The sequence below is a fragment of the Protopterus annectens genome, chromosome 4.part0, assembly GCF_019279795.1.
Source record: "Protopterus annectens isolate FY-2018-M chromosome 4.part0, PAN1.0, whole genome shotgun sequence".
Classification (NCBI taxonomy): Eukaryota; Metazoa; Chordata; order Ceratodontiformes; family Protopteridae; genus Protopterus; species Protopterus annectens.
In genome coordinates this window covers 1,347,364,377-1,347,391,789 of record NC_056733.1, presented here as the reverse complement: position 1 = coordinate 1,347,391,789, position 27,413 = coordinate 1,347,364,377, and the positions used below count along the sequence as shown (strand labels likewise).

Here is a 27,413-nt window from a genome sequence, read left to right as displayed (position 1 = left end):
TCCAGGGATCTAAATATGGCCTGCAACTTGAGTAGGATATGCTGGAGGGATAGAGTTGTCTCCCAGTGACTGCCATGTCTTTGGAATAGGCTGCCAACTCATGTAAAGCAAGAGCACCTCTATGACTGTGTTCAAAAGGAGCCTGAACAAGTGGATGGGGCACAGTAAATTCTTACTGGGGATAGTGCCCACAACACTCCTGGACATGGGCAGTCATTACTAAATATAATCCTGGGTATTGACTAGAATATCTATGGTATTGCATTGGGATAAAAAGACTAGGCTTGAAATGACCTCTGGATCGAAAGGCTAGTAACCTCCAATGATCCTATGATCCAGTGACTTAGTAATATTATGACCTCATTGAGAAGGATAGATGATATGGCTGCAAAAAGTCTTGCTATGTAGGCTTCTCTGGGTCAAAAAACAATAAACATAGTGAATCAGTGGATCATATGATCTCAGATCCAAAGAGACAAATTCCTAAAGAAAATCTTGTTATATGTTTGCACCAGTGTGGCGTGTACACTTGACGATGAAAATGAAGAGCATTGAGATTTTGATCAACATGAGAGACAGTTGAATCATGCTGTACTTATATGTAACAGAGTATGATTCATTTTGTAAGGAGGAACAAGTACTCTGGGATGAGGAAAGGTTGTGCATAGAAGTAGTTGGTCGATAAACATTTTTTTAAGCAAATTGTGAGTAACTACACTTGTCTGCATTTCCAGAGTGTCTGCCAGATCTTTTGCTGTCAAGATTTATTTGATATCAGCTGAATTGGTGTGATGGTAAACATCTTGAGTGTGCGTATTTACTCATGCATTACCTGTTAATGTAGTTTCAATGGAGGATATATGTATATCTCCCAAATATGCAACAAAATCTAGAAGATTTGGGATTTTTGCTTGGAAATGTTTACATGGATATTTTTACACCCCAGGTAGACTCAAGAGAATTTTTTCTCACATAGATAGCAAATGTTGGAGGTGTGACGGGGAAAAAGAGGTAATTGAGAGCATATTTTCTAGGAGTGCAGTGAGTTGGTGGACTTTAAGGATTCCTGTGGGATGCACTGTCAAAGATGCTGGGTGGGCAGATTGGTGTGATGAGGGAGATGATTTATCTGATAGAGAATTGGAATTGCCTAGCCATGGTAAGGCCTTGCTGTCTCTAATTATGGTGGCTGCAAAAAAAGCAATTACTAGAAAATGGAAATCAAAATCTAAACTAACTATATTAGAAGCAGTGAATATGGTAACAGAGATAAAATAAGTGAAATTAAGATCTTTAGAAAAAGGAGCAAACTACATAGTAAAAGAAATGCATTGTGGCAACAGTACATACAGGGGAGAAATAAGGTTTAAAAGAAGGCAGGACTTAAATGAGCTATGTAATGTTTGAAAATTGTTGGGTAGACTATAAGTGATGTATAATGTTTGCAATTGGGAGTTTGTCAGTATGGTTTGTGATGTGAAATGCCTGCAACTAGAATTGTGTCTGTGCAGTTTGTTTTCATTTATATAAATGTATGATTGCTTATGTTGTAAGTGATGGTTTGATAAAGATGTTTCTTGTTTAAAAAAGGGACAGGAATTAAATCATTTATGTAATGTTGCTTAGAGTAGATAATATATGGCAATATATATGAAACATAATGTTTGTTCATTTTAACTTGTCAATACAGTTTGATTACTTTTATATAAATGCAAATGTGACTATGTCACAAGTAATAATTTAATAAAGGTGCTTAAAAAAAGTGAGTGGGGAGCATATATATAATACTTTTTGCAGGTCTTGGGTAGCCATGGCTGATTTTAGTTTGGTATTACAAGGCACAGCTACCCAAGACATGCAGAAAGGATGTTTTGCTTAAAAAAAGAAAGCAAAACACAACCCAGTCACAAAGAGAATTTTGCATATGACAACATACTTTTTTATAACAGCTACAACAAACTCAGAGATGGTAATTTTTAGTTTTTATTTATTTAAAATGGAGAAGTCACACTGAAACAGTGACATGTTTCCTAGAAAAGCCTAGGGCAAATGTATCTAGACGTTATATTTCTCATATTAATCAGAAGCATCGAGCGACTAAGGAAGAAAATACAAACTGGCCTTGTCATTGGGAGGGTGAAGAGTCACAAGTAAGCTGTGTTGCAGTAAAGTTGGAGACCACTTGCTGAGCCTAAGAACTGTCTGCTGGCAGAATGAATGGCTGCAAGAACTGTAAACACTGTCATGCTTGGCAGGGACAGTAGGGGAAAGGAGGAGAATATAGACATGATCCAGAGGAAATAAAACTGATATAACGGACAGGCTGATTCATCAGGCAAATTAAAAGTATCATGCAGTGAATAATGATACTACAATTGCAATAGCTGTCAGATGGGCTACTGCTCTCAGATGGTGGAAGCATAAATATTCACAGCACCGAAACACAATGATTCAGCAAAATATAGTTCACAAAATCTGTTCTGCTGAATATGTTCCATGTCTAAAGAACTGTCTTACCATAAAACTACTGGTTATCACAAGGTGCTGCAACCTTGTTTTATTTTATAAGGAGTAGCAGGGTGAGTCTTCTGTATGGAGGTTGAGGGAGCCTCCCTCCCCTCTGCTCAGAAGTTTTTCAGGGAGACTTGTTTCAAAAACTTGATCTGGTGAATTGTTTTGCTAAACACTTTAATTTTTGTGTAGTGGACCCCATCTTGACTGCAGAATAGTTGATTGTGCACCTCAGTGTAAGCATAATGCTTTATGCAGATTACCCGTGCTGGTTCACAAAACTGCATGAAATGTGTTCATATTCAGCAGTTTTTACAGTTCAGAATATTGGAATTCTCATTCTCCATTTTATTATTAGGATGTAGAGGACTGACTGCATTTTCACTGTTTATTAATAGTGAAAAAGATTCTGAGGTCTTCTGACTGTAGAAATGCAGAGCATCATGGTACAGTGATGCATTGTAGTTATGTGGCGATTTCTTTAATTTATGATGAAAAACATCCCCAATGATAATGGAAAATACAACCCAACAAATCTGTTTTATTCAAGCACTAAGTTTTTCTTTCCTTTTCTGTGATTTTAGATGCCAATCAGTACAAATATGGGAAGAACCGGGCTGTGGAGGATGCAAAAAAATATCTGTGTGAGAAGAACAACTTGGAGGAAGAGAAGGCTAGAATTCGCAATGAACTTTTGACTCTGAGAAAAGAGAAGAAAGAACTGAAAGAGGCAGTGAAGACTTGTGAAGGTAGGTATAACCCATATAAGCTAAGATAATATATTGCTGCTCCTACAGTATTCTGCCAAAACTGTTTCTACTCAATGGGTATAATAACCTTGCCTAGTATGAATGAATTTTCTGTGTAATGAAATTAGTTATACTGTTTCTCAGAAGCACCATTAAGGGAGCTTTCTGCTTACTACAAAAGTTTATCTCACTATAGTGCTGCCCATTTTGAACAAACTGCATTTTACAAATGGAAAAAAACATAGGTACTTGGAAACAAACCTGTTTCTCATCATCAGTGTACTATTTCACATTGTAGTTTTCAAGTTTTCCAGTAGATGGCAGTCTTGATCCATAAGTTTATTTTATAACTGTTCTAACAAGACTTTGCAACATTTGTATTTTTTTAAAGTTGTGCATAAACCTTGTACAAAAAAAAAAAAAAAAACTTTGGAATGCTGCAGAAGTCTTGTGGTTGCATGTGGCAATAAAGTGGGAGACTTGCTGCACAGTTCCATGTGTATTAACAGAAGCCATTGTACCTGCTGTATGGCAGCACTTTACAAGGTGCAGTCTTAGGCAGTACATCCAAAATTTTCTAATTCATACTTCTTATGATCTACATCCACGGTGGTGGTGCTGCGGTAGCGTTGTCGCCTCACAGTAAGACGCTGACCGGTTCGACTCTCAGCTAGAGCGTCTTCTGCTTGGAGACATGCATGAATGGGCGTACCTTCGTTGAAGGTTGTGCGTTAGGGCTGGCAACTCAGCACGTAAAAATCAACTGCCAATCATTAGCGGACCGGAGTTCCGCTGTGGCGACCCCTAACCGGGAAAAGCCAAAAGACACAACAACCTTTTATGATCTACCTTTTAAGTGAAATAACTTTCGTATGTGATGCTAACCTTAATTTATGTTTCATACAAAGATGTTTGTATTACATTATTGTCTTCCACATTGCTGAGTAGTTTAGCTGGTTTCTGGGCTAACACTGGTTATAACCAAAAAGCAGTAGCAATTTTTTGGAGCTGAAGTGCACAGCAGTAGATTTTTCATCCTGTGGTGCATAATGTGCTTTGTCACTCTGTGAAATGATTTCATTAGCATCTTAGAAGTCAGAATTACTTTTCAGTGTATTTATGGACCTGTTCTAGCTTCTTCATGTTTGTATGTATGTATGTGTATATGTATATATCACTGTATAAGGTTGCGGGGGTGGTGCTGCAGTAGCGTTGTCGCCTCACAGTTAGACGTTGCCCGCTCGATTCTCAGTTAGAGCGTCTTCCGTGTGGCGACATGCGTGAATGGGCGTTCCTTCGTTGAAGGTTGCGCATTAGTCCCGGCAAGCCAGCACGTAAAACTCTACTGCCAATCATTAGCAGACTGGAGTTCCGCTGTGGCGACCCCTAACCGGGAAAAGCCAAAAGACACAAACAAACCATATAAGGTTTTGTTGAGAAATGAAGCTGTCAAGCCACCAGTAGTCGAAAATAATGACTGAACACAGAACATATCATACACTTACTACATCGCCTCACCAACTATTGTAACTACACAATTGCTAACATCACCTCAAACATCAAGCAACAGTTAAAACTCTAACCACGCTACAGTAAAACAACAAACAGTTCTACGCATACACATTTAATGTGCATATCTGTGACCGAAGTGAAACACATCCTCTGTATTAGTGGGATGGATAGACATTAGATGTGTTAAGAAGAAACCATGAGTATCTCTGCAACATCTAACTTCCCCTATTTTCCCATCTTAGTTGTTTTAGGCCCAAGTGCATTTCACCATTAAAGTACTTGGAACCAGGTCTAACACAAGGAACAGCAGGTATAAGAACTTTTATATGTGTCACAGTCAGTTTTAAGTGAGCACATTTGTTAGTTACTTAGGAGTGATAACTTTTACTGTACATGTACATGGTAGGTAGATGATCAGAATGTGTGCCATGAAAATATAATAGTTATTTCTGTAATGATACCTGTCCGTGACATGTGGCAGTTACATAAAGTTTCACTGTCCATGGATACTCTGACTTTTGAAATTTTGTGCACACAGGAAAGAAACAGAAGGCATTAGAGGAAAGAATTGCAAACCTGGAAGAGCAGTGCAGAAAGAAGGAGGCTGAACGTGTGGATTTGGAGCTCAAGTTGACCGAAGTAAAGGAGAGTCTGAAGAAGTCCTTGGCAGGTGGACCAGCACTGGGACTATCACTGAATGATAAAACAGAGGCTGTGGTGAGTCCTTAATGTTAACAGCGGCAAATTGTCCTGTGCTTTAGCAGTCATAAAGGGTTAGTGTTTTTAAAGACAGCTGTTACCAAAGTTATTAGCGAGATCTAATATCTAAAACCCTACTCTGTGGGTCTGTGATTGTCTTCCTTTCATGTTGACATTTCTTTTTTCTTTGAAGCTTCCACATTGGTGGCATGTATGCCTTCTGCTGGTGCATGTAATGATGTCACATGCTGTAGTACGATAGCACACCTAGCCCTTAAACCCATCTGCTCTTTTCAGCTGTTTCCACAGAGCATATTCCTTTGCTGGCATTCACTGTGGATATGTTTTATATGCTACCAAACACACCAAGGCCTTCAAGGTGTTCACGTGATCACATCAAGTAATGAGCCAGGAGCAGTACCACTATTGTTTTTTCTACTTTGAAGAGGAGCATGACATGAAATGCTGCCATAAATGCCTGCAGTTCAGCTTGACCACTTGCAGATGCGGGATGAAGGAACATCTCATCCAGTTTACTACTCAGAGAGTGGTGGATTTTGAAAGTGCCCAGAACAGCGATTTGTGTCATGGTTACTTGTGCAACTATATGGAAAGGTTAAAATGTAGGGCAAATATTAGTTACACCCTCCTGGAAGTAACTTGTTCTTGAGATAGCCTTCTAGGCCCATCTGTAGCTTCTGAGCCCTCCATGTTTGAAGGGTCATGTTCACACTCTTCTTGTATGTTGGCAGGCACTGAGAACCCAGAAAATGTGCACTCATTGTCTCCACCTTAGAGGGTGCATTCCCTTTGCGTACATGCTACCCATCCAGGGCATACTCATGTCCATCCAGATCCTGATTAATAGTACCTTTAGTCATCTGATTGCTACTTGCTAGTAGAACTTATGACAAATGTCTTGTTTATCCAGGCCCCCACCCTTAAGGACCAACAATGGTTGGTGGTCCAGGTTGAAAAGGGTCTACTATATCAACCTTCTTGGGAGACAGTGAATCAAAACACATCTACTTCCACTCCACTACTTGATATCCATGATGATGTCCTTCATGAGGGAGGGGGCATGAGGTTCCAGGGTTAAGGTACTGTATATAAGGCAGCTGTCTGCAGTCTGGTGAAACTTGTTCTGATGAAAGCAGCACTATAGCCCTGGGAAACATAGCCCTATGCAAGCTATAGATTCAGTGCAGACCTTTAAGTCCTTGTGGTGCTGTAGGCAGGCACATTATTAAGCTCCTTTCACCGAACACATCGTGCCACTCCATTGCTCCCTTAACCCAATGCCACATACATCGTCCATGCATGAAAAAGCCCTCACTGGTCTGCAGCAGGTCGGTGGGTCTCTCTGTCTTCTGCTTCCTCTGTGAAAGATTAGACAGACAGCTGTTCTCTCCTGGACAGAAAGGTAATGAGACTTCTCCCCATCTACAACTGCACACTGCAGAGAACCCCTGAAGTCCACCTGGGTGTGCTTGTCACTCCATCCTTCCATTCAAAAGTGTTTGTCCGATAATGTAATGGTTAAAGAGGAGGAGGAACCTGGGGTGACTCGCTTGTGGAGGACATCATTATGGATGTAATATAGAGGAGTGGAAGTAGTTGTGTTTTGCTTCAGTGTCTCCCAAGAAGATGGGTATCTTCTATAGACTGTCTAGTGTGTGGTGGGAGATCCTGACCAGGCCATCCTGAAATAGCCTCCTGTGGTATCATTGATCCCACACAGGTTCTAGAGGTCACAACATGTTACCACTTTGCTTCTTGATAAGGAGTTTAAAGATTTGAATTGGGAGAAGCATTTGAATTTCCTTTTCTGACACATTGAAGCTTAGATCCTTTAATTGTTTATCTCATCAGGCAAGGTTTTATATATATATATATATATATATATATATATATATATATAATAGCACAGATGTTTTAAAAGCTTTCATTCCTCTTGAGTGTGGGCTGAAATTCTTTTTTAAGATTCTGTAGCAGGTAGCCCACTATTATTTTATCGGTCTTGAAGCTAGGGCTAGAGTAGCACACTGAGATGTGTGTCTTTCCAAGAGGGTATGCCTGAGTCTTTTTTCCCTAAAGAAGAATCTCAGGCCATCATACATACTCTGCTGAAGAGAAGAGGTTCTATTCAGCCAGCCCACACAGAACTTGGTGGCTGATTTCCTGTAAAGGAAACAGGCCCTCACAATTTGGAGGAACTTTGAGATGAACTTCTTCCCTTTTTCTCCTTGACTTGCTAACAATGCATGAAGAAGAGGAAACCACATCCGTGGCCGGATAAGGACGTATGCATCAAATAGTCTTGTTCTGCCCCCTTGACAACAGTTTAGGTGCTCAAGAGGATGACCACGCTCACCCATTGCGTAAAGGCTCCCAGCCTAGCCAGATAGAATTTTATAGATAATGCTATCATTTGTAAATATTAATGTAAGACCACAGGCTTGTTGTCTTAAATGGAAAAACTGCTATTAGATGTGGAACTGCAAAAAGTGTAACAACATTGCATTTTGCTGGCAGAAAACTGACCAAGTAAAACATGTTCTGACCCTTTGATTTAAAGTCGGCTCCAGTCTGTCTAGACGAAGACATTCTTTCTGTTGTTTTAACCAAGAGTTAAATTGTTAGATTTAAACATGCAAATGTATTTTTATTGCTCTGCTTCCTTATGAGCTGCAAGATAACACAAGGAGACGTTAAGAATGCAAACACAGTTTCTGTAAGCCTGGGAACCCAGGGAAGTGTGAAGAATGATGTAATGGGAACCAGGAATGTGATTTTAAAAACAGAGAGAATCAGATATTATTAAGCATTTTTGTCTTGACCATCCAACTCATCAGCACTCTGCCTGTTTCTGTATGTAAGTTATATTAGACTCGTGTTTTCTCCTAGAAATAGCTAGAAACTAGAAAGATTAGACTGTTTTTCTGTGATGTCAGAACTGTACTACTGAATTATTTTAAGTATTTCTCTGTGATATCTGAACTCTTGAAGAGCACTGTGTAGTAAGAAGTATTGTCTTGTGTTTTATTTATTATTAAATATTTTTAAACCTTTCAACTGTGGCTGTTTTGTGTAGGGATAATTTAAGTTCTTAAGAGTATGTGCATGCCTTTGGTAAAATTGTACATAGCCACTGTAATAGCTTTAGCCCTGGGCTATACTACAAATTGGATAATAATATTGCACAGTAATAATTGGACACCTTTTTAAGGGCCTTTGGGTAGCTGATAAATATCAGCTGGGTGGTGGCAGTGATTACTACTGTATAGTCTGGGTAAAAGGGGCACAGCTGGAGAACCTGTGCCAGCCTTCCCCAGAAGTGTCTGTGTGGTTTTATAAACTCTTATCTCAAAGTGTCTGTGTGTCAGCTACTTAGGCAGGGACACGAAGTACTGGTTGGACAGAGAGGGTGCTGGAGATTTTAGCTTGCCCAGCTGGCTGAGATCTGGACCCTATAGCTGTGCCTGTGGGGAGTCTTGTTGGGGACCTGGAGAGCAAGGGAGCAACCAGCCCTGGACTGACTGTGATTTCTGTGTGCTTTTAAGGGAAATTGCACTTTACTGTGTGTATTTGTTATCCTTTCCTCCTATATGAGATGCCTCTCACTGGTGTTAGTGGTGAGGATTGAGGCTCCTTGATTGCTGGGCCAGGGCACGGGCATCAAACAGTGGTTAAACCCCTGTCGGCCACCCTGAGTTTTCTGTGGAGATTGGATCTTCAAGTATGCCTTGGGTTCGAGGGCCATCAAGAAGGTCCAGTAGGTGCTCAGCATAGTCACATTTTGCCATGCTATAAAGCTCACAGATCCTGTTGTAGAAAAGGCTTCCCTCAAAAATCAAGCTTCCTCTTCAGAATTCTTGTGCAGGCCATGTCCTACTCCTCAGAGGGGACAAAGAGACTGCCCCCTCTTAGAATGAGGCCAGGGTTTCTGTTTTAATCGCTTTCTAGTTCTGCAGGAAAAAGAAAACATCTACTTGTGTCCCACTCTGGATTCAGTGACTTCAGTCACATCTGCTGTGTCAACATCCAGTTGGTGACTTTCCAAGGGGTTGAGCCATGGCTCACTATTGTAATTCTAAGACCTGTAAATGTGAGTATGCAATATACAGTAAAAGAAAAAAACAGCAAATTAGTGGAGAACAGTGAATGTCAATAATCACTGTTTCCCTTTATTCTTTTATAGGAGAGCAGGCCAGCCCCAACCCCCCCCCCTGCATCCTCTCTACTTAATGCAGTAACTCTGAAATCACCATAGCACAGAGAAAAGGGCATACCATACTCTGAGACACAGTAGTCTTAGATTTAATATATGTAGGCTCCCATTTATACATATTCAGACTTTCTTTTCCAGGACTCACACATTCGAAGCTCGGAATTTAAAACTGTTACTATTGAGTTGTTGCCACACCAAGGCCCCTGGATGATGTTATTAAACATGATGGATGCCTTCCAGCAAATCAGTACCATATGACAAAGAAGTTTGTCTTAGTCGGCCTGGGTGAACACAACTCTCAAAATAAGGTGTTAACCATTTGGCTTTTCCTCTGCATGCAAGATGTTCACTAGGGTATGTGCCATAGTGGTGGAGACCTTGAAGGAAAAGGCACCTATATGTTCTTCTACCTGGGTGACAAGTCATTGGTTGCCCCATCAAGAAATACCTTAGAAGTACCCCTGGATTGGACACTTCCATGGCTGAAGTCTGTAGGGGAAATAACTGTAAACTGGCCAAAGTCTTCTCTGACCCCTTCTCACAGTATTACCTTCATCAGTACAGAGCTGGATTATCTTCAGTACTAGTTATTATTACCTGTGGAGATGATCCATCAGGTCAAGGCCTTGGTACTGTAGGCAGGATTCAGTGGTCAGTCTAGGCTTTTATCTGATGCATCTTCTAGACTGGATGACCTGCACAAATGTCCCAATGCCTTCTGCATTCATGAGGATGCAATTAAGATATCAGTGATTGTTTAGTCACCACATACTCATGGATCTTCTCCTGGTGTCAGACATGTATTATGGGAGCCTCTCGTGATGGGCAATTCCCAACAAAGGGAAAAGTGAGTCTTTCCTTCCTGCAGCTAAATCTTTAGCACTTCCTTATGGTTGATGCTATAATGCTTGAATAGGGAGCTAATCTTCACTCCTGAATGGATCAATGGAGGTAGCTCTCCACTTGAAGAAAAGGCTTCTTGTCATTTAGGTGAGGCTGCATCCTGTCCTCCTAAATCCTGTAGGCTGTTGAGGGAAAGCTTACTTCCGGGGCCTCTCCCGAATTAGTGTGACAACCAAGCCATTACATGATAGCTAAATAGTCAACTGGACACTAATGTACTCATGCAGCCTTAACAGTGGGCCACAGAAGAAGACATCACTCTGTCAGAGTTTTATGCCCCAAGAGACATGAACATTCTGACAGACTTCCTAAGTCATTCCAGAATCCTCTCCTAGAAGTGAATACATGACTTCAGTGCCTAGTTCAGATGTTCCAGATGTGTGCACACTACAGCTTGACCTGTTAGCCACTTAAGACAGTGTTTTGCTCCCCTTCCTCTCAGTTCAGTAAGGCAAGGGAAGCAAGCAGCAGAAAGATGTTTTCCTTTGCAGAGGAGACTGTTATGCTTTTCTGTCATTCCTTTTTCCCACACAGCATTTGCAAAAGAAAAAAATGTATGCTTATCCTCCTTTGGTGACTGGGAGCTATGAGGTTTCAGACTGTGATAATTGGTGATTCAGAAAGCCCTCCCAGTAAAACAACTAGAGAAATACTTCATGGTTAGGATCACATTTATATCTACCTCTATGACTGGATTTTATTTTAGGTCTTTGTTTTATCTCAGCTGGGGTTTCAGAAGTGATTGACATTATGAAGAAACCTTCCACACAGCAGCTGTATTCTGCTAAATGTAAGAGTAGCTTCATTTAGTTGGAGAGGTAGTCTGTATCTCCCTATTTGATTAGCATGGAGATGCTTTTAAGTTATTTGTGTTACTTGTATGAACTGTTTCAGTAGTGTATGGTCAAAAGTGCATATGCCAGTTGTCTGTACTCATTGAAACCTCGAGGAGGTCAGGAGTATGGGATGTGAAGGTTATGACTGCTAGGCTTCTCTGTAAAAGCTGATGCTGTCTGTCAACTTTGAAACTAACCCCTGTTCACAGGGCCTCAGCACTCTGGACTGTTACCTAGTCTTTCATAAAGATTAGGTGTCTGTTGTGACCAACCCATTTTCTTCCCAAACATTGATGTTAAAAGTGTTCTTAAATCAGTCCATTCATCTCCAAGATGGGTGTTCATCCACTAGATGTGCACCACCAGCTGAGGTCCTACGTGAGGATAAGTAAATGTGTTTAGGAGGCCTGAACAGCTGTTCATCTTATTTACTCTGGGGAGGATAGAACTGGTAGTTGTGAAGCAAGCCCCTTTCCAGGTGGATTGCTAGCTGTATCATTTGTCACCAGCTGAAGAACTGCCCATTGAAAAGTGCTGTTATCAAAGACACTACACCCAGCTAATGTCTGCTTACATTGCTTGCTTCAAAAATGTTTCCGCTGCAAACATTTATGCTGAGAACACACAGTCATTAGTTCACACCTTCACCAAGCATCATTGTTTGGGCTGTGACTGTAAGTATCATGGCTCCTTGGTACTCTGTACTTCAGGACTCGGCCTCCTAAGTTTACCATCTTGGTTGTCCACCAGTTCCTTCCAAACCGTTTTTTTTTTTTTTTAGTGCTTGATGGTTACAAATACCGTCTTAACAATTGTTGTGCCTGGATGACCTCTCCTTCTAGTGGCTGCTTTTGGAAGTTCTGTACAAGTCAAAGAAGTGTGTATTTCTAAGTCCTTGTAAAACAAATTTGTTGAAATTGATAGTATCTGAGGAAGTCTTGAACGTAACAAGATGAAAGCACTTATCTTACTGAAGTGCTGATTTTGTCTGTTATTTTGTTATTTCACAGTTTTATATTAAAAGCTCCATTTCTGCTTACAGCCTGTGGATTAACTTTGCGGGATTTACAAGTTTGTCCTTATTGTTCCTGGTTCGTCCTTGTAAAACATGTTAGGTGCCAAATCTTCACTGATTTCATTTTATGTATGAAGGTCTGCTTGCTGAAGTCATGGGAGTGAACTGGCTAGTTGTGTGTCTGTTTGTTGCCCTTGCCCTTCTAAAGAGTTTGTTGTCTCAATACGTCACAATAGGCCATGTAGACCCTTTGAGGAAAAAAAAATGTTGGGAGTGGAATAGAGAAGAGAGCCAGTCCTAGTCCTAGCCCTACAGAAGAGATTACTTATGTTAATATCTATTCAAAATGGTGATGCTGAAATGGTCACACAGACAAATCGTTCAGTAAAAACTCCAAGAAATACCCAACAAAGTTACTCTTTGCTGCATGCTATCTTAAACCACTTGTAGTCAAGGCTCATGGGATGTGTGCAGATGATCCCTTAATGAAATTCCCATGATTCAGCTACATGGCTTCTGATCCCTGTTGCTTTGGTGATGCGTACTCGTGCATTTACTATTTTAAGTACATTTGCCTGTCTACTACGGACACATTTTTAAGGGAAATGTGCAAGCCATTGAAATACATTTGTACAGTATGTAGTAGTGTTGACTGGCTTTCTAAACTGGGGGTGATGCCCTTCTGAGTTGCAGTAACAGGAGTTAACAGTGCTTGTTACAGGTTTGGCAAAGCCTTCTGCATGTAGAAGCCCCCCATAGAAAACATATATTTAAGGCCCATGTTTTGCTATTTCAGGTACTCCATGAACTGTGCTACTTTCTCTTATGCATGATTAAATAAATACATAGGTAAACAAATGAATAAAATATGTTGAAGACACCTTGAATGATTAGTGGCCAAGATGCCAAACTGCTTCTTAAATAAAATTCATTCATCACATTTTTATCAGCTTATGTATAAAATAACTGTGGAGTTTCTACAGTAGAATTCAAGCCACAGATTCAGTGCTCAACAAACCTGCACACTTTCCCTTACATCACTTTGGTTCTAGCACCAGCAGCACACCTCCTACTTTCAGACAGGCACTTAAGTTCCTGATGTATTTGGTCAGCATTCCATGCTGATTTGTGTTGTATAAAATTTATGTTGTTAAGAGCAGTTGGGCATCTATGCTAAATGTGAGTTACTTTGCTTTAGGGTACTTTGTAGCCAGACACTACTGAGACTAACTTGATTATGTTTGAAACACATTCTTCGTAAATCCTGCTCATCACCTTTATTGATTGTGAATTTTTATTTATTTTTGATCCTATATTTTTCTTTCCATGCAGCCCATAAATCATTAATTCCAAGGTCTGCTGTCACTATGAATGCCTTTCATCTATAGCCTCATTCTGAATTTCGTTTTTTTCATCTGCTTCTGACTTTTATTTTGTTGGTGTCTCCTCATTTTTCTGTCTGGCAGGTTGTATTACCTTTGACCTAATGTCTTTGTGCAGTGTAAGCTAGTTTAGATTTGACAAAGCTGACATTTAGGACACTTCTTAAAGAGGGCAGATAGTATTCATTGATCGAATAAAACCTGTCTAACAACATAATCATACAAAAAACGTATAGAAGCAGTACAAAACAGTTTTCCAGTTGCCAGGAATTACATTTTAGTGACATTTTTTTTTGTTCTTTATTACAAGTACAACAGAACTTCATCAGAATCTAAGGTGTAGTGCTAACAGCCAGTTTAAAACAGTGATGTACATTCATGTGACCAAAGTTAACCAATAAAAACAGTGTATTCTAAATTTAAGCCAATCCTAGTATGGTAATAAGTTCACGTTAGTAAGAAAAAGAAGTCTAGTTTAATAACCTAATTGAGTCAAGTTGGCATTTTAAACCCAGTGATATAATCATTAAAGCTTCTGCATTAGCAAGAAGCATTTTATATTGATGCTGTCATTTAAGCCTGGGTGTTTATCCAAATTTAATTTAATCTGCCAACATGATTTGCAGCATTCAAGCCGCACTTTATAGTCCCCTGTAAAATCAGTCATACTGATGGCATCTTGTACAAAAAAATGTAAATTTATTGAAGGAGGTGCACAGTAAAAAATGTTTTACCAATGCATTGTTTAGATCTTTGTTTCTAATTGCAAAGGTATGTTTGTGTATTCTGCAGTTGAATTTCCTTGTTGTTTTCCCACGCAAGGTACATTACCCCTCATTTATTACAGTCCTATCTTCCTTTAGAAGAATGGTTACATTAAGTGCATCAATGTGTACACTGGAAGAGTTGTTGATAAAATGGCATTGTTTGCATTTTCCGCACATAAAGGTGCCCAGTGTGCCATTCTTAATGTCTGCTGTTGAAGAAGCTAATTCAAGCAACGATTTTAATGTTGAGTGTTTTTTATAAGTGAAGAGGGGTTTGGTACCCTCATATCTTGGTTAGATTACATTCCCCAAAATGATCTTCAAATTCTTTTTTAGAATGTCTTTAATTAAAAACGTATCAACAGTAATCGGAAGAGGGAAAGTTTTTCTGTAACCAAACAAAGACTGTTGTGAGGTAGTAGGTGTAAGTCCAGTGTACACATTAAAGCAGTTAATGTAGCCATTTTTTCAAAAGGAAGATAGCCCAGTCAGACTTTCCCGGTAAACAAATGCAATAAATAAAATAAATGTGTTTCACTAAGCTCATTTAGATATGTTGAGCAAATCTGTGTAAAATTAAGAAGTGTGGTGTTTTATGCCATTTCTTTATGACCTGGAATGTCTTAAAATATATATATTTAATGTTTTAGGCCGAAGTGTATCACTGTTTGCACCCATATTAGGATGTTTGCTTAATTCTTATTTTATATTGCTTTCTTTAAGTATTTCATGTTCTACTTTATCTTCTAAATTAGTAGATGTCTTTCTACTCCCCCCACACACCTTCAGTAGTACAATATTCTGTCTCTAGTTTACATCACTTTTGATATCCACATTTCTCATAAGTGTATTCCCTTTAGTCCATTTATCCCTTACGTTATTGCTCTGACTTTTCCAGAGAGCCATTTGGTATAATAATGCCTGTGTTGGAACATGAATCAAGCCCCACACTCATCTGTGTAGGAGAGAAACCTCTTTTTTTGTTATCCATGAGCCTCGTCCACCTCTTTTGCAGTCCTCTATTATTACTTGCAATGTATTTAAGCCCAGGTGAGTAAAGGGGATGGTTATGTGTTTAATTAAATTACATATACTAGGGGGATCATTAGCTTAACTAAATTCAATCTACCCATTTAGCACTTAAGCATTATTTCTTCCTTTAATATGTCATTCATTTTCTTATACACATTGCCTCTGTTTCTGTTTGTATCTTGTACTGTAATACCTACATTTGAGCTTAAGTAATCAGGTATTTTTTTCAACTCTTTTATATTGTCCTTTGCCTAATCCATAGCTATCTGCACCAGTGAGGTTTCTTGGTGTCCAAAATTAGTTATGATTTTTCCATATTTCTCAAAATGCACTTTTCATAACTACTTCGAAATTCTCTGTCATCAAATACAGTCTGAATATATAGGGTGTATCCCTTAACCCCGCAAAAAGAGATCATCTGCATTCTTCTGCAACCCTAATTTTCAGTCACTTAATAACAAATGAAAATCTTCCAGGAGACAAAGGCCATCCTTTTCATGTGCCAGAACTTATTTTCCAGTTTGAAAGGTTCCCCCATCAAACAGTACACAAAATTTAGGGTTAGAATATAACACTTGTATCATAAACAGAATTTACTCCCCAAACCACTACTTCAAAATGTTGCATGCAAGACTTCTGTCCTGCACAAATTCACTCTGGCTTTTTTATATAATATACAGTAACATTTTGACTTTTCTACTTGCTGATGTTTTCACTAATATTTTGATGTCTAAATTAAATACTGATATTGGTATGTATGTACCAGATCTCCTTTTTCTTTGGTGGTACAGCTGTTCTCACTTGTTCCATTAAGGGCTATAATTTCTTTTCTTATTATATCATGTGACATAAATGTTATATCATGTAACTGTCCAGTCAGGTTTCCCCTCCCAATTTATTAAATTCAGTTGGGATTCCTTCTTGACCTGGGGATTTCTCACTCTTTAGGTTACTTATTTCCTATTACACCTCCTCTTCACTTATTGACGTTTCTTTTCCACTTCTCATACTTCCATTAATTTTGTATTTTTTTTCTCTTCCTCCTGGAACCTTTTTCCTAATGCCAGTGACTGGTTACCAGTGTCTAATCTCACAGGCCTGCTCTGCTACCTTATTTTTTATAATGGGGATCACAAGAATCGTACGAAGTTTAAGGTTTCTTGCGACCACTATGCTTTGCCAGTTCCCACCTTAGACTGTGCGTGAGTTCTCAAGGAGGCCTCTGCCACTCCTGTCCAGGGTGAATTTATAGAAATCCATCTAATTATCCAGGTCAGTCTAATGGAAGGTAGTGCAACACACTGCTTTATCTGCAGGGGAGAGTTTATTGCAGAGGTGAGAGGTACGCTGAGTAATGAATGTCTCTACTGGTTCCTTTTTTTCATTAAAAGGCAAGATTATGTACTTAGCTGTTTCTTCCCACACAACTTCCAGAATGAATCCTGCTTTGACTTTCTGCTTCTACGTACGTCAGGGCAGTCTGCTACAACACGTTCTAATAGTTTCATTTCCGTAAGTTCAGTATCGCTGCTGCTCCTGTTGCTTTACTTTTTTACCACTGAAATTTCTTCAGCCTCTGTTCTTTTTGTAACACTATTTTCTGTTTTGTCTTCTATCTTTCCCATTTTTTTGCCATTAGCTTTGCTCTAAAAGTAGCTTTCACTCCATCCCATGCTACATCAGTATTAATGGGTCTGTTTCTTTTAGGTTCTCCTGAATAATTTGTTCAATTAGATTTTGTAGTTTTACTTGTTATGTACTGGATATCACTTGCTGGCTCCATCTCCAAAAGCCTTTTTTCGCATTTTTCTCCCTTATGAGGATTACATCATAACCATGCCAAAATGTGTCCTGCATCTCTTCCTTATTTCATTTCCTTGTGTCTTGGATATATCCTTTTTACATAGGAAACTACTTGTCTGTGCGTCAATATTCTTGGAAAAGTATGCTGTCCTAGGGCTTTATACCAGATTCTCCATATGTCTCTTAAATTTGTTCTGTCCATTTCTTCAATCAACTTCTTTTTCTGTTGTGTGTTATATTCTTTTTGCAGTGCATCATGTCTTTATTTACAGTCAGGTTTACATTAAAATCTGCTAGCGAAACGTGCATGTACCGTCTTTCTGCCAGTCAATCCAACCCTTCAAAACTGATAACATGACTTATCTTCACTAGGTGCGTGTACATACTTTGTAGAGTTTCCTTCCATATCACCCATCTGCTGCTTCTGTTACTCAGTAGGTATTGTTTTGTACTGTACTTCCTTTGAAATAAGATTGCCACTCTTGTTTTAGCGCGTCTTGGTTTACAGTCTGCTACTGCCACACAGAAATGTGTTTCTTAGCTTATTCAAATCTCTTTGTTTCCCGTAGTAATATTACTTTATCCCTTTCCCTCTTTATCTTTCTTCTAACAAGGTTATAATATTTAATGGGTGTCGGTATCCTGCAGACTGCTAAGAGGTGACCTGTGTCTGGCATACAAGGCATCCTCCAACCCAATATTGATGGATTTACTGCAAATCAAAAATACTTGGTCTAGGAGTCTAAACATCATCTGAATATTTCACACAGGTTGCCGTTTCTGTGGAATAGATTCCCCATTCACATATAACAAAAATTCATCCCTGTCCATTTTCGAGAGCAATTTAGATCTATAGGGTGGAAAACAGAAAATTTACCCCAGGACTGTTCTGTGTACTACGACTGGACAGGTGCAGCTCCTTCCTCATGCATTGTGTCCCCTCAAATTATCTATTGTATTATTCATGTTATTCTTATTATGGGTATTATATAATTATCGATCATGAGATGGGTAACTCACATTTAGCATAGATGCCCAACTGCTCTTAACAAGAGAAATTTTATACAACACAAATCAGCATGGAATGCTGACCAAATACATCAGGAACTTAAGTGCCTGTCTGAAAGTAGGAGGTGTGCTGCTGGTGCTAGAACCAAAGTGATGTAAGGGAAAGTGTGCAAGTTTGTTGAGCACTGAACCTGTGGCTTGAATTCTACTGTAGAAACTCCACAGTTATTTTATACATAAGCTGATAAAAATGTGATGAATGAATTTTATTTAACAAGCAGTTTGGCATCTTGGCCACTAATCATTCAAGGTGTCTTCAACATATTTTATTCATTTGTTTACCTATGTATTTATTTAATCATCTATAACCAGGTGGAGTAGGTTATTTCAAGCACAGAAAGGGAAATTGGCTACGCTTAAAATGAACCACAAGGGCAGCTAGCCTAGTACTTATCTATGAACCTATGAGAGAAACCAGTCTGTGCTGTGCAGTGAAGTGACACCTGTTTTTTATTAGTTTGTTTATTGCTATTTCTTCCCATCCCCCATGTTCATCTCTAGGTCCATCCGCAAAGCTGAAACGGTGACCAACTCCTTCGCAGTCTTATCAGAATGCCACCACTCCGTACACTGTATCAGAATGATATTGGGCTGCTTTACCTTGTATCCCCCCCACTGATGTAAAGAGGCTAAAAGGAAAAAGCAAATACCCTCTCTTGGTTATGTAGCATTTAGTTCATTAATATAAACCATATTCCAATGTAAAGAAGGGGAAAAAGCAAATACCCTGTCTTGGTTATGTAACATTTAGTTCATTAATATAAACCATATTCGATTATCACTAGAGAGTTCATAAGTAACTACTAGACTGTTCTCTGTAGACTTTTACAAACATGTTCCAAGCCTAGTCAATAACCGGAGGTCATAGTCAAACACTGTACCTTGTATCTGTGTGGTAGAGACTTTCATCATGCCAAACCTCCTCTGAAACACTAGGCATTATCTGTATAGCATAATATTCCAGTAACACCACAAGTTTTAAGAATTTGTATGGCACTCTTGAATGTTGAACACAAGGACATAAAAGATTTGCATCCTTCCTATGTCTTCTCATTTTCTTTATACTGTGCACTTTATCAGTAAAAAATCCAAAGTTCTGACTTGGCTAGATACCCTTAAAAATGAAATGTAATCACGGGTACAAAAAGCGTCACAACGTATTGATCCTCCCTTTCAGTATAACCATTTCTAACTGATTTGGATGTATGACTGGATGACTTATTACATTGCACATCCTAACCTCTTCCTAATATGGATCATTGCATTCAATTAGATAAAGCAGGTGGAGTAGCTAGTACAGGTGACGTCAGCTTTTCACATTGTCTTTTCTGTTTATAACACATAACTGTAAAGTATTCCACATAACCATTTTAGAAGAACTCTTAAAATGTTTGAAAAATATGTCTGACTCAGTTAATTTGTGTTAAACTGTTTATCAGTGTGATTAAATTTGATACGAATTTGAAAAGCGTACATCACACCATATAAAGACGTTAATACAAATATGTATCTTTTGCGAGTTATTTATAACAGATGATTAAATGCTGTTCTGCCTTTGCATGCAAATTCCACAAACTTTGTTGAAAATTGAGTTGAACTTCGCTTGTCCAATAACCTCTCAAAGATTCCTGCAACATAAATTATATTATTGGAAGGGAGCTAGAAAAAACACCCCCCTTAGAACACATTTACTCATGATCTCCTGTGTTATGATTTTCATTAGGTGCCCAATTTAAAAAAATATATATACTCTGGTCTATATCCCCCCTCCCCATCCTTAAATAATTTGATTTTCCTTTTCATCCATAGTCTTCTAATGCTCATATACTGCCATGAAAAAAGTTTATTAATATAATTAGAGAAAAATAATGCAGCTTGAATTCCTCCACTGAAGTTCTCCTACTAGTCCAACTTATATTGCATATAGGGACAAATCAGATGGAGAATGTTACTGCACTTGTTTTTTCAAGTAATGAGGGTGGACCTAGAAACAAAGTTTATCTTACCTGTGTACCTCTTAACATTAGGTGAACAAGTATGTGAATTTTAAATTGTCTGGCCTTACTCATGTGGTATACTCATGATTTCTGGACATTTAAGGGACCTCTCCAAGGCCAGCAGAACAAGTAGTATATACTTTAGGCTTTGTAAACATTCAACAGTATATGAGTGCTTCTATTGAAAACTGCTTAAAGGTGAGTTATTGCTCAATAATTGTCTACAGCCTTTAGAAACATTCACTTCACTGAGTCTAGTGACCTTAACAAGTGAGTCCTAGAGGTGCTACAATCTCATCATTGCAATCCCCTGAGCAATCAGCAGTACTTGACCTGTGAGATGGAGCATTTATGCCCATTCATAGGTATTTACTAGGCTAATGGCCCTGGAGTCTTTACAAGCCTAGCCCATAGGATTACCCTGGCATCACGCCACCTGACCTTAGTTCCTAGTGCCTCTGTCGAGTAGAGCCACTGGAGTGATCCCCAGGGTGAATTTTCTATTTCCCATCCACTCATCAATATTTCTCTTGAAGAGGGCCAGTGAGGTGCACTGCTTGACATATATGGGAAGTCCATTCCAGAGCATGGGCAGTCTCTGGGTTATGAACCTGTCCCTCCAGCATGTTCTGTTGATTGTGGTAATGAGGTTGAGGTCTTTGGAGCGTGTGGTGCGGAGGTATTGGGATTTCTTTAGATGTAGCATTTCTAACAGAGCTGGGTCAGACATAGCTTTGTAAGTCAAGCAGAGATCAGCTCTATGTAGGTGATATGAGACAGAGAATAGCTGGAGTTTTTTTATTCTGCCCATATAGGACAAGTGTTTAAGGCCTGGGATCCTCTTTGTGAGGTACTTTTGCAGCCTTTCCAATTATAGTCAATGATTGGCCTAATGAGGGAAGACTAGAGGGAGACAATGACCTCTTTCTTCCTGGATGCAAAACCCTTAGAAATGAGATGTGCCACATAGAACGACTTTCTGACCACAGTGGCAATGTGATGGTCAAAGGTGAGGTTGCTGTCAACCTGTGTTCCCAGATCTCTTATAACACCTTCTGTGTTCAGTGGACTACCATCAGTGTGGTAATTCAAAGGAACTGGGTTGTTCCCAAGGGATATGACAACACATTTTTTTGGCATTGAGCTTAAGGCCATGGTTCTGACACCAGTCGTTGGTCTCATTGAGGCCTTTCTGTAGGCTGTCAACATCACTTGGGGAGTTAATAATAGCTCCCAACTTGCAATCATCTGCAAACTTTGTCAGCCAAAGTCCCTTCGTGTTGACCTGGACTTCAGAGAAGTAGATACCAAACAGGAGAGGACCCAGGACTGAACCCTGTGGGACTCCACTCGTGGAATCAGCAGTCTGACTTGGAGTCAGCTACTTTCACACTGTGAGTTCTATCTGTGATCCAGTTTGCAAACCACCTAGTGATATAGGGGCTGATGCCTAGCTTAGTGAGTTTTACTACGATTCCTGAGTGGGGAATGGTATCAAAGGCCTTGGCCAGATCAAGGTAGGCTATATAAACCACCTTGCTTTCATCCACAGCTCTGGTGACTGACTCAAAGAAGTCGACCAAGTTGAGCAAGCATGATCTACACTTCACAAAACCAAACTATGTAGGATCCAGAGTTTGGAGATTCCCTATGTCCTTGTTTATTAGGTCCATGATGATGCGTTCCGTAGCTTTGCATGTCGGACTCGTCAGGCTAATGGGGCGATAATTCCCAGGGTCGGTAGTCGCTCCTCCTTTGTGGAGAGGGATGACTGTAGCAGTCCACCATTTGGTAGGGACAAAGCCTGAGGTAAGGCTGTGACTGCACAGGGCACACAGGTGAGGTGCCAGTTCACTCTGTAGTTCATGTAGAACACAGCCAGGGATATTGTCAGGTCCCATAGAAGCTGTATTCTTGGCCTTGTACAGTGCTGTTTTAACCTGTGCAGCAGTAATACTGGGGGCCTTTCAATCTACTGGTATTGTGATTGGTCCTTTGGGGGGGTAAAGTTAGCACTGAATCTATCAGCCAGTATATTGGCAATATCTGTTGGCTTGGTGTAGGAGGTACCATTGTGCAGTAGCTCAGAGCAAATCTGGGTATTGCCATGGATATTCTTTACATAACTAAAGAAGGCCTTGTGGTTGTCTTTACTATCTGCTGCAATTTTGTTTTCATAGCTAGCTTTAGGGGATTTGATGAGGGATCTCAATCTTTTGTTGAGGCTGGTAAGGGAGTTTGTCCAGTCTTGGGACTTCACCTTATTCCGCATCAGTTTCCTCCTTCTGTTGTTGAGTTTGTTTATGGCACGGGACCACCAGATCAGCTTCCTTTTTTTTTGAGGAGAGCATTTTGGTTCCATTGGGTATGGTGATATCCATGCATTTGTGTACGTGTTCGTACAGTTCATTGGTGTATGATTCGGCGGTCATGCAACTATTCTCCATTGGCATGGGTGCCGTGAAGTTAGCCACCTCTGTTTTTAGGACCCCAAAGTTAGCTTTGGAGAAGTTTTTCATGGTGGTTACCTTTGTGGGGGGGATGTGGATTTCCAAGGTGATTAGTCTGTGGTCGGATCTAACCAGGGAGGAGTTGACTATTGGTGTAAAGCAACGGTTGCCTATGTTAGTAATGACCAGGTCAAGGATGTTGCTACCTCTACTGGGGGAAAGAACAAGCTGGTCCAGAGCATTGGAATTAATGAATTCCAGAAAGCATTGGGCAAGTGTATTGGTACACAAGTAGTTTTCCCAGTTAATGCAGGGGTAGCTGAAGTCTCCCAGTATGAGAGTGTTAGGTTGGGCCCTAATATTCTTCATCATGCTTAGGAACGTGGAGTGTGAGTCTTGGGACATGGTTGGGGACCTATAGCAGGCTATGACCTGAATCATTGTCTTATCCAGTGTTAGCTGCACCTGAAATATCTCAGATGCATTATGTTGGGCTACCAGTCTTGGGATGTGCACATCCTGTATGAATATGGAAACACCACCACCTGTGGAGCTTCGGTCCAAGTTCTGGGGCCGAAAGCTGTGGAATGAGTTATAGCCTGGTTGTGCAGGGATGCTTTCTGCTGCCTTGAACCAGGTCTCTGTTACAGCACAAATGTTGATGTTCTTCATTTTAAGGAATGCTTCGAGCGAGTGCATTTTGAAATTTAGACTTCTAGCATTGAGCAGCATGACTCTCAGATTGCATTTGTTTGTAGCTGTTACAGTGGTAATTTGGTCTTTGGAACACCACCTAAAAAGGCACTATAGGGGTGGCAAGAGCCATGGCCAGTAACCGGAAGCCCAGGGGGTGACAGATGCAGGCCATCTCTGGCAAAGAATCGAGGTCTGTCAATCATGTCATCCTTGGCAGACAGATACTGGATCCCCTTAAAATGACACGATAAACTTAGCCAATTGTTTCTACATTGCTGTCTTTGGAAGATCTTACTCCTGCATTCAGGACTACCGCTGATAATATTCTTCTTCCTCAATGGTTTTTCTGCCCAAATTTCTCCCCATGCAGCTTCTGTTTGTGATCCCCCACTTTGTTTTTGTCTAGCCCCTTGTTTTGTCATGTCTTCCCGAGCTGCCGATGTATCTCCCTGTCGTACTGATTCTGTTCAGTTCTTAATGTTTTAGATCCTGAAAGTTGACAGTTGTTCTCCTTATACCCTATTTTTTATACCTTATATTTAACTTCTTTAAATGACATTATATTCTCCAGGTCTGCATATATATCTGGATGTTGTCCTTGTCTCTGACCTCTGATCTAAGGAATGTTCAAGTGACTAATTTTGATTGTGAAATGCAAGAATCTCTCACTGTGATTCACCATGAGTACTTATAAGTACTGCATACTGACTTCAAAAAGAAAAATCTTTGTCCTTGTTTGCTTCAGGCTTTTCCCTGTTTTGTATAAGTGAGAGTAATAATCTTCCTCAAAGTGACAAAGTGAAATATTGAGCTATGCCATGGTGATCCCTTATACTTGCATCTGTTCTGGATTACCATTCCACTTTTCTTTATGTGCTCAGCACCACCAGTGTATGCTTGTGTTACTTCTTTTCTACCTATGCATTGGATACTTCCAGCTTGGAGTAGACACTGAATCTCTACATTTGGTTGTATAACTTCCAGCTGCTACTAAACTTTGAAGTCTGCTGTGTGTGTGTGTGTGTGTGTGTGTGTGTGTGTGTGTGTGTGTGTGTGTGTGTGTGTGTGTAGAATTATTATTAGCATTCACATGAGTCCTGTGTCTCCATTTACTTTAACTTTTCTTACAGATGTGTCCTTGTGGCATGATAAGCCTCCATGATAAGGACTAATTATCTCATCTGAAGTTGTTAATCTTCTTCCTATTCATCACTGATGGGTTCGGTTCTGAGCCCTCGGAACCGAGGCGGTCTTATACCAAACTTGCGTACACCAAAAACTCTCAAGCTAAGCTGCTACCCACAATGCCCTTTGCTCAGCTACCTCAGATCTCATTTGCAGTGCAGCCATATAGCAGCATTTCACCGAACTCTCCAGCTAAGTGCTTTTTTCATATATATTTAATAGTTTGAAAAAGTTTTTTTTCTTCTTTATAACTTTACAAGGTTAAATGGAAAAGATTCTCTATTTGGTCACGTAATCAGGAGCTAGACTCATTCTCAGCCCCCATAGCCACTATTCTTCATTATTTGGCTGAGCTGTTCAACAAAGGTGCCTCGGTTTCTACCATCCAAGTCCATCTAGCAGCTATTTCCAACTTCCATAATGGGTCTGAAGGAGTACCACTTGTCTCCTCTTGTCTTTGCAAGACCTTCCTCAAGGGTATTTTTCACAGCAGGCCTCCCATCAGACAGCATGGAATTTGTCCTGGGTTCTGCAGGCTCTTTCTCTGCCCCTGTTTGAGATGGCTTCCACCTGTGATCTAAAATTCTTATCTTGGAAATCCTTATTCCTGGTGGCTATAACTTCAGCAAGACGAATTTTGGAATTACAAGCATTATGTATCAAGAGCCCTTATCTGATCTTTCATAAGGACAGAGTATCACTTCGAACTAACCCATCCTTCCTCCCCAAAGTGGTTTCTGATTTTTCCATTAACCAGTCCATTGAGCTCCCTGTGTTTTTCCCAAATTACTCTAACAAGGGAGAATACTGCCTACATTCCCTGGATGTTCATAGACAATTAAGCTTTTATCTGGACAGAACTAAATCATTCCGCAAGTCAGACCAGCTTTACGTTTCCTTTGTGGGCCCTAGAATGGGAGGTGCAGTATCAAAGGTTACTTTGTCTAAATGGCTCAGGGATTGCATTGCCTTCGCATATTCACTTATGGAGGGATCTTAGCCAGGCCAAATCAAAGCTCACTCAACCAGGGCTATTGCAGCATATGTTGCCTTCCACTCTAGGGCCTCCATGGATGACATTTGTGCAGCTGCCATTTGGGCTAAGCACCACACTTTTATCAAGCATTACAAATTGGATCTGATCTCCAGGGGAAGAGCGGTCTTTGGCTCAGTGGTTCTCAGGAATGTTCTTCCATAAGGGCCACCCAGGTTCTCCAAGTAGCTGGGGACTCGGTCCCATCAGTGATGAATAGGAAGAAGATTAACAACTTCAGATAAAGAAGTTATGTCTTACCATAACACTCCATCTGAGTTGTTGATCTTCTTCTAGTCATCACACCCTCCCACCGACCCCATCCTAAGGTTCCTGGTGGATCTTCTGGGTCTTCGTGGTGTATTAGGGTTTCTGCACAGAGATGGCCTCTGGCTTATTCTTTCTCTATATGTTGCATGCAAACTTGATCTGTGGTAACTGAGCAAAGGGCATTGTGGCTAGCAGCTTAGCTTGAGAGTTTTTGGTGCACGCAAGCTTGGTATAAGGCCGATTCGGTTCCGTGGGCTCGGAACCAAACCCATCAGTGATGACTGGAAGAAGATCAACAACTCAGATGGAACGTTATGGTAAGACATAACTTCTTTTTTAAGAATGTCAGCATTTTCTCTTCAAAAATGACTTCTGGCTTCTGTACTATTATAAAGTTGTTTTTCCTCAATTTCCAGTGTATTGTTCCTTTCTGAGGATGTCAATTCATATACATTTTCATTCAGTCAGGAGCAGAAATATTTGGTCAAGCTGCCATCTTTGTCAGACTTGTCACCCTGCAAGCCTGCGATTTTAAAAATGCTGCCTCTGGGGTCACTAACCTTAGCCAGCAGGTTATACAAGCTTCAGGCCGTGTGTGTAGATAATGACTGCTTGCTTCTCTGAACAGATAAAATCATCCTCAGGGCTGTTTCTGACCTCTGCTTGAACTACCTTTACTGCAGTTGTTTTATTTCCTTTTCACTGAGAATTTCATATAAGGGAATAAGATGTTGCTGTGTAGAAGGGAAATTAAGTTACTGCTTAGAAAAATGACAGAAAATCATATGGGGCAAAACTTAGGATTATCCTGTGTGATGCATTCATTCCTGCTCTGTAATTTGGAGCTGAAGAAATGTCCACTTGGATACTTCAGATCTAATTGTCACAATGCTTATAAGGCACATCCAACAGCTTAACTTCCATTACAGCTGCTAAACTATTCCATTTAGTGGAAAACTGCAACAATGCTGCAAAGCTGGGCATACATTCATCAAACGTAAAGTCTGCGTTTGAGGTTTAGGTCATTAATGAGGCCACTTCAGCAAAGCAGTCCTTGGAAGCTTCTTGTGTGTTTTACAACTTTGCCATTCTGCGTGGTAGCACTGTTAAGCATGTGCAAAAATTATCTTTTGAGGAAGACATTTTGGAGGGTGGTGCTGTTGTAGAATGTATACCTCATGTAAATAATATTATACAAGCAAAATTTGTTTAATTTGTAAGCTTATGCGTTCTTTATAGTCGGTGTTGCAGTACTTAGCCTTAGCAAATTCCTG

At 40.0% G+C, this 27,413-nt stretch overlaps 1 protein-coding gene across 1 annotated transcript in view; it reads left to right on the top strand.

Moving 5' to 3' along the window:
* AFAP1L1 (actin filament associated protein 1 like 1) overlaps positions 1-27,413 on the top strand; it is a 507,629-nt gene that overhangs the window by 409,584 nt on the left and 70,632 nt on the right. Inside the window, exons 16-17 of the mRNA XM_044069203.1 lie at positions 3,096-3,260; positions 5,311-5,489. Of these exons, the coding sequence (XP_043925138.1) occupies positions 3,096-3,260; positions 5,311-5,489 (344 nt within the window). The remainder of the gene's footprint in view (positions 1-3,095; positions 3,261-5,310; positions 5,490-27,413) is intronic.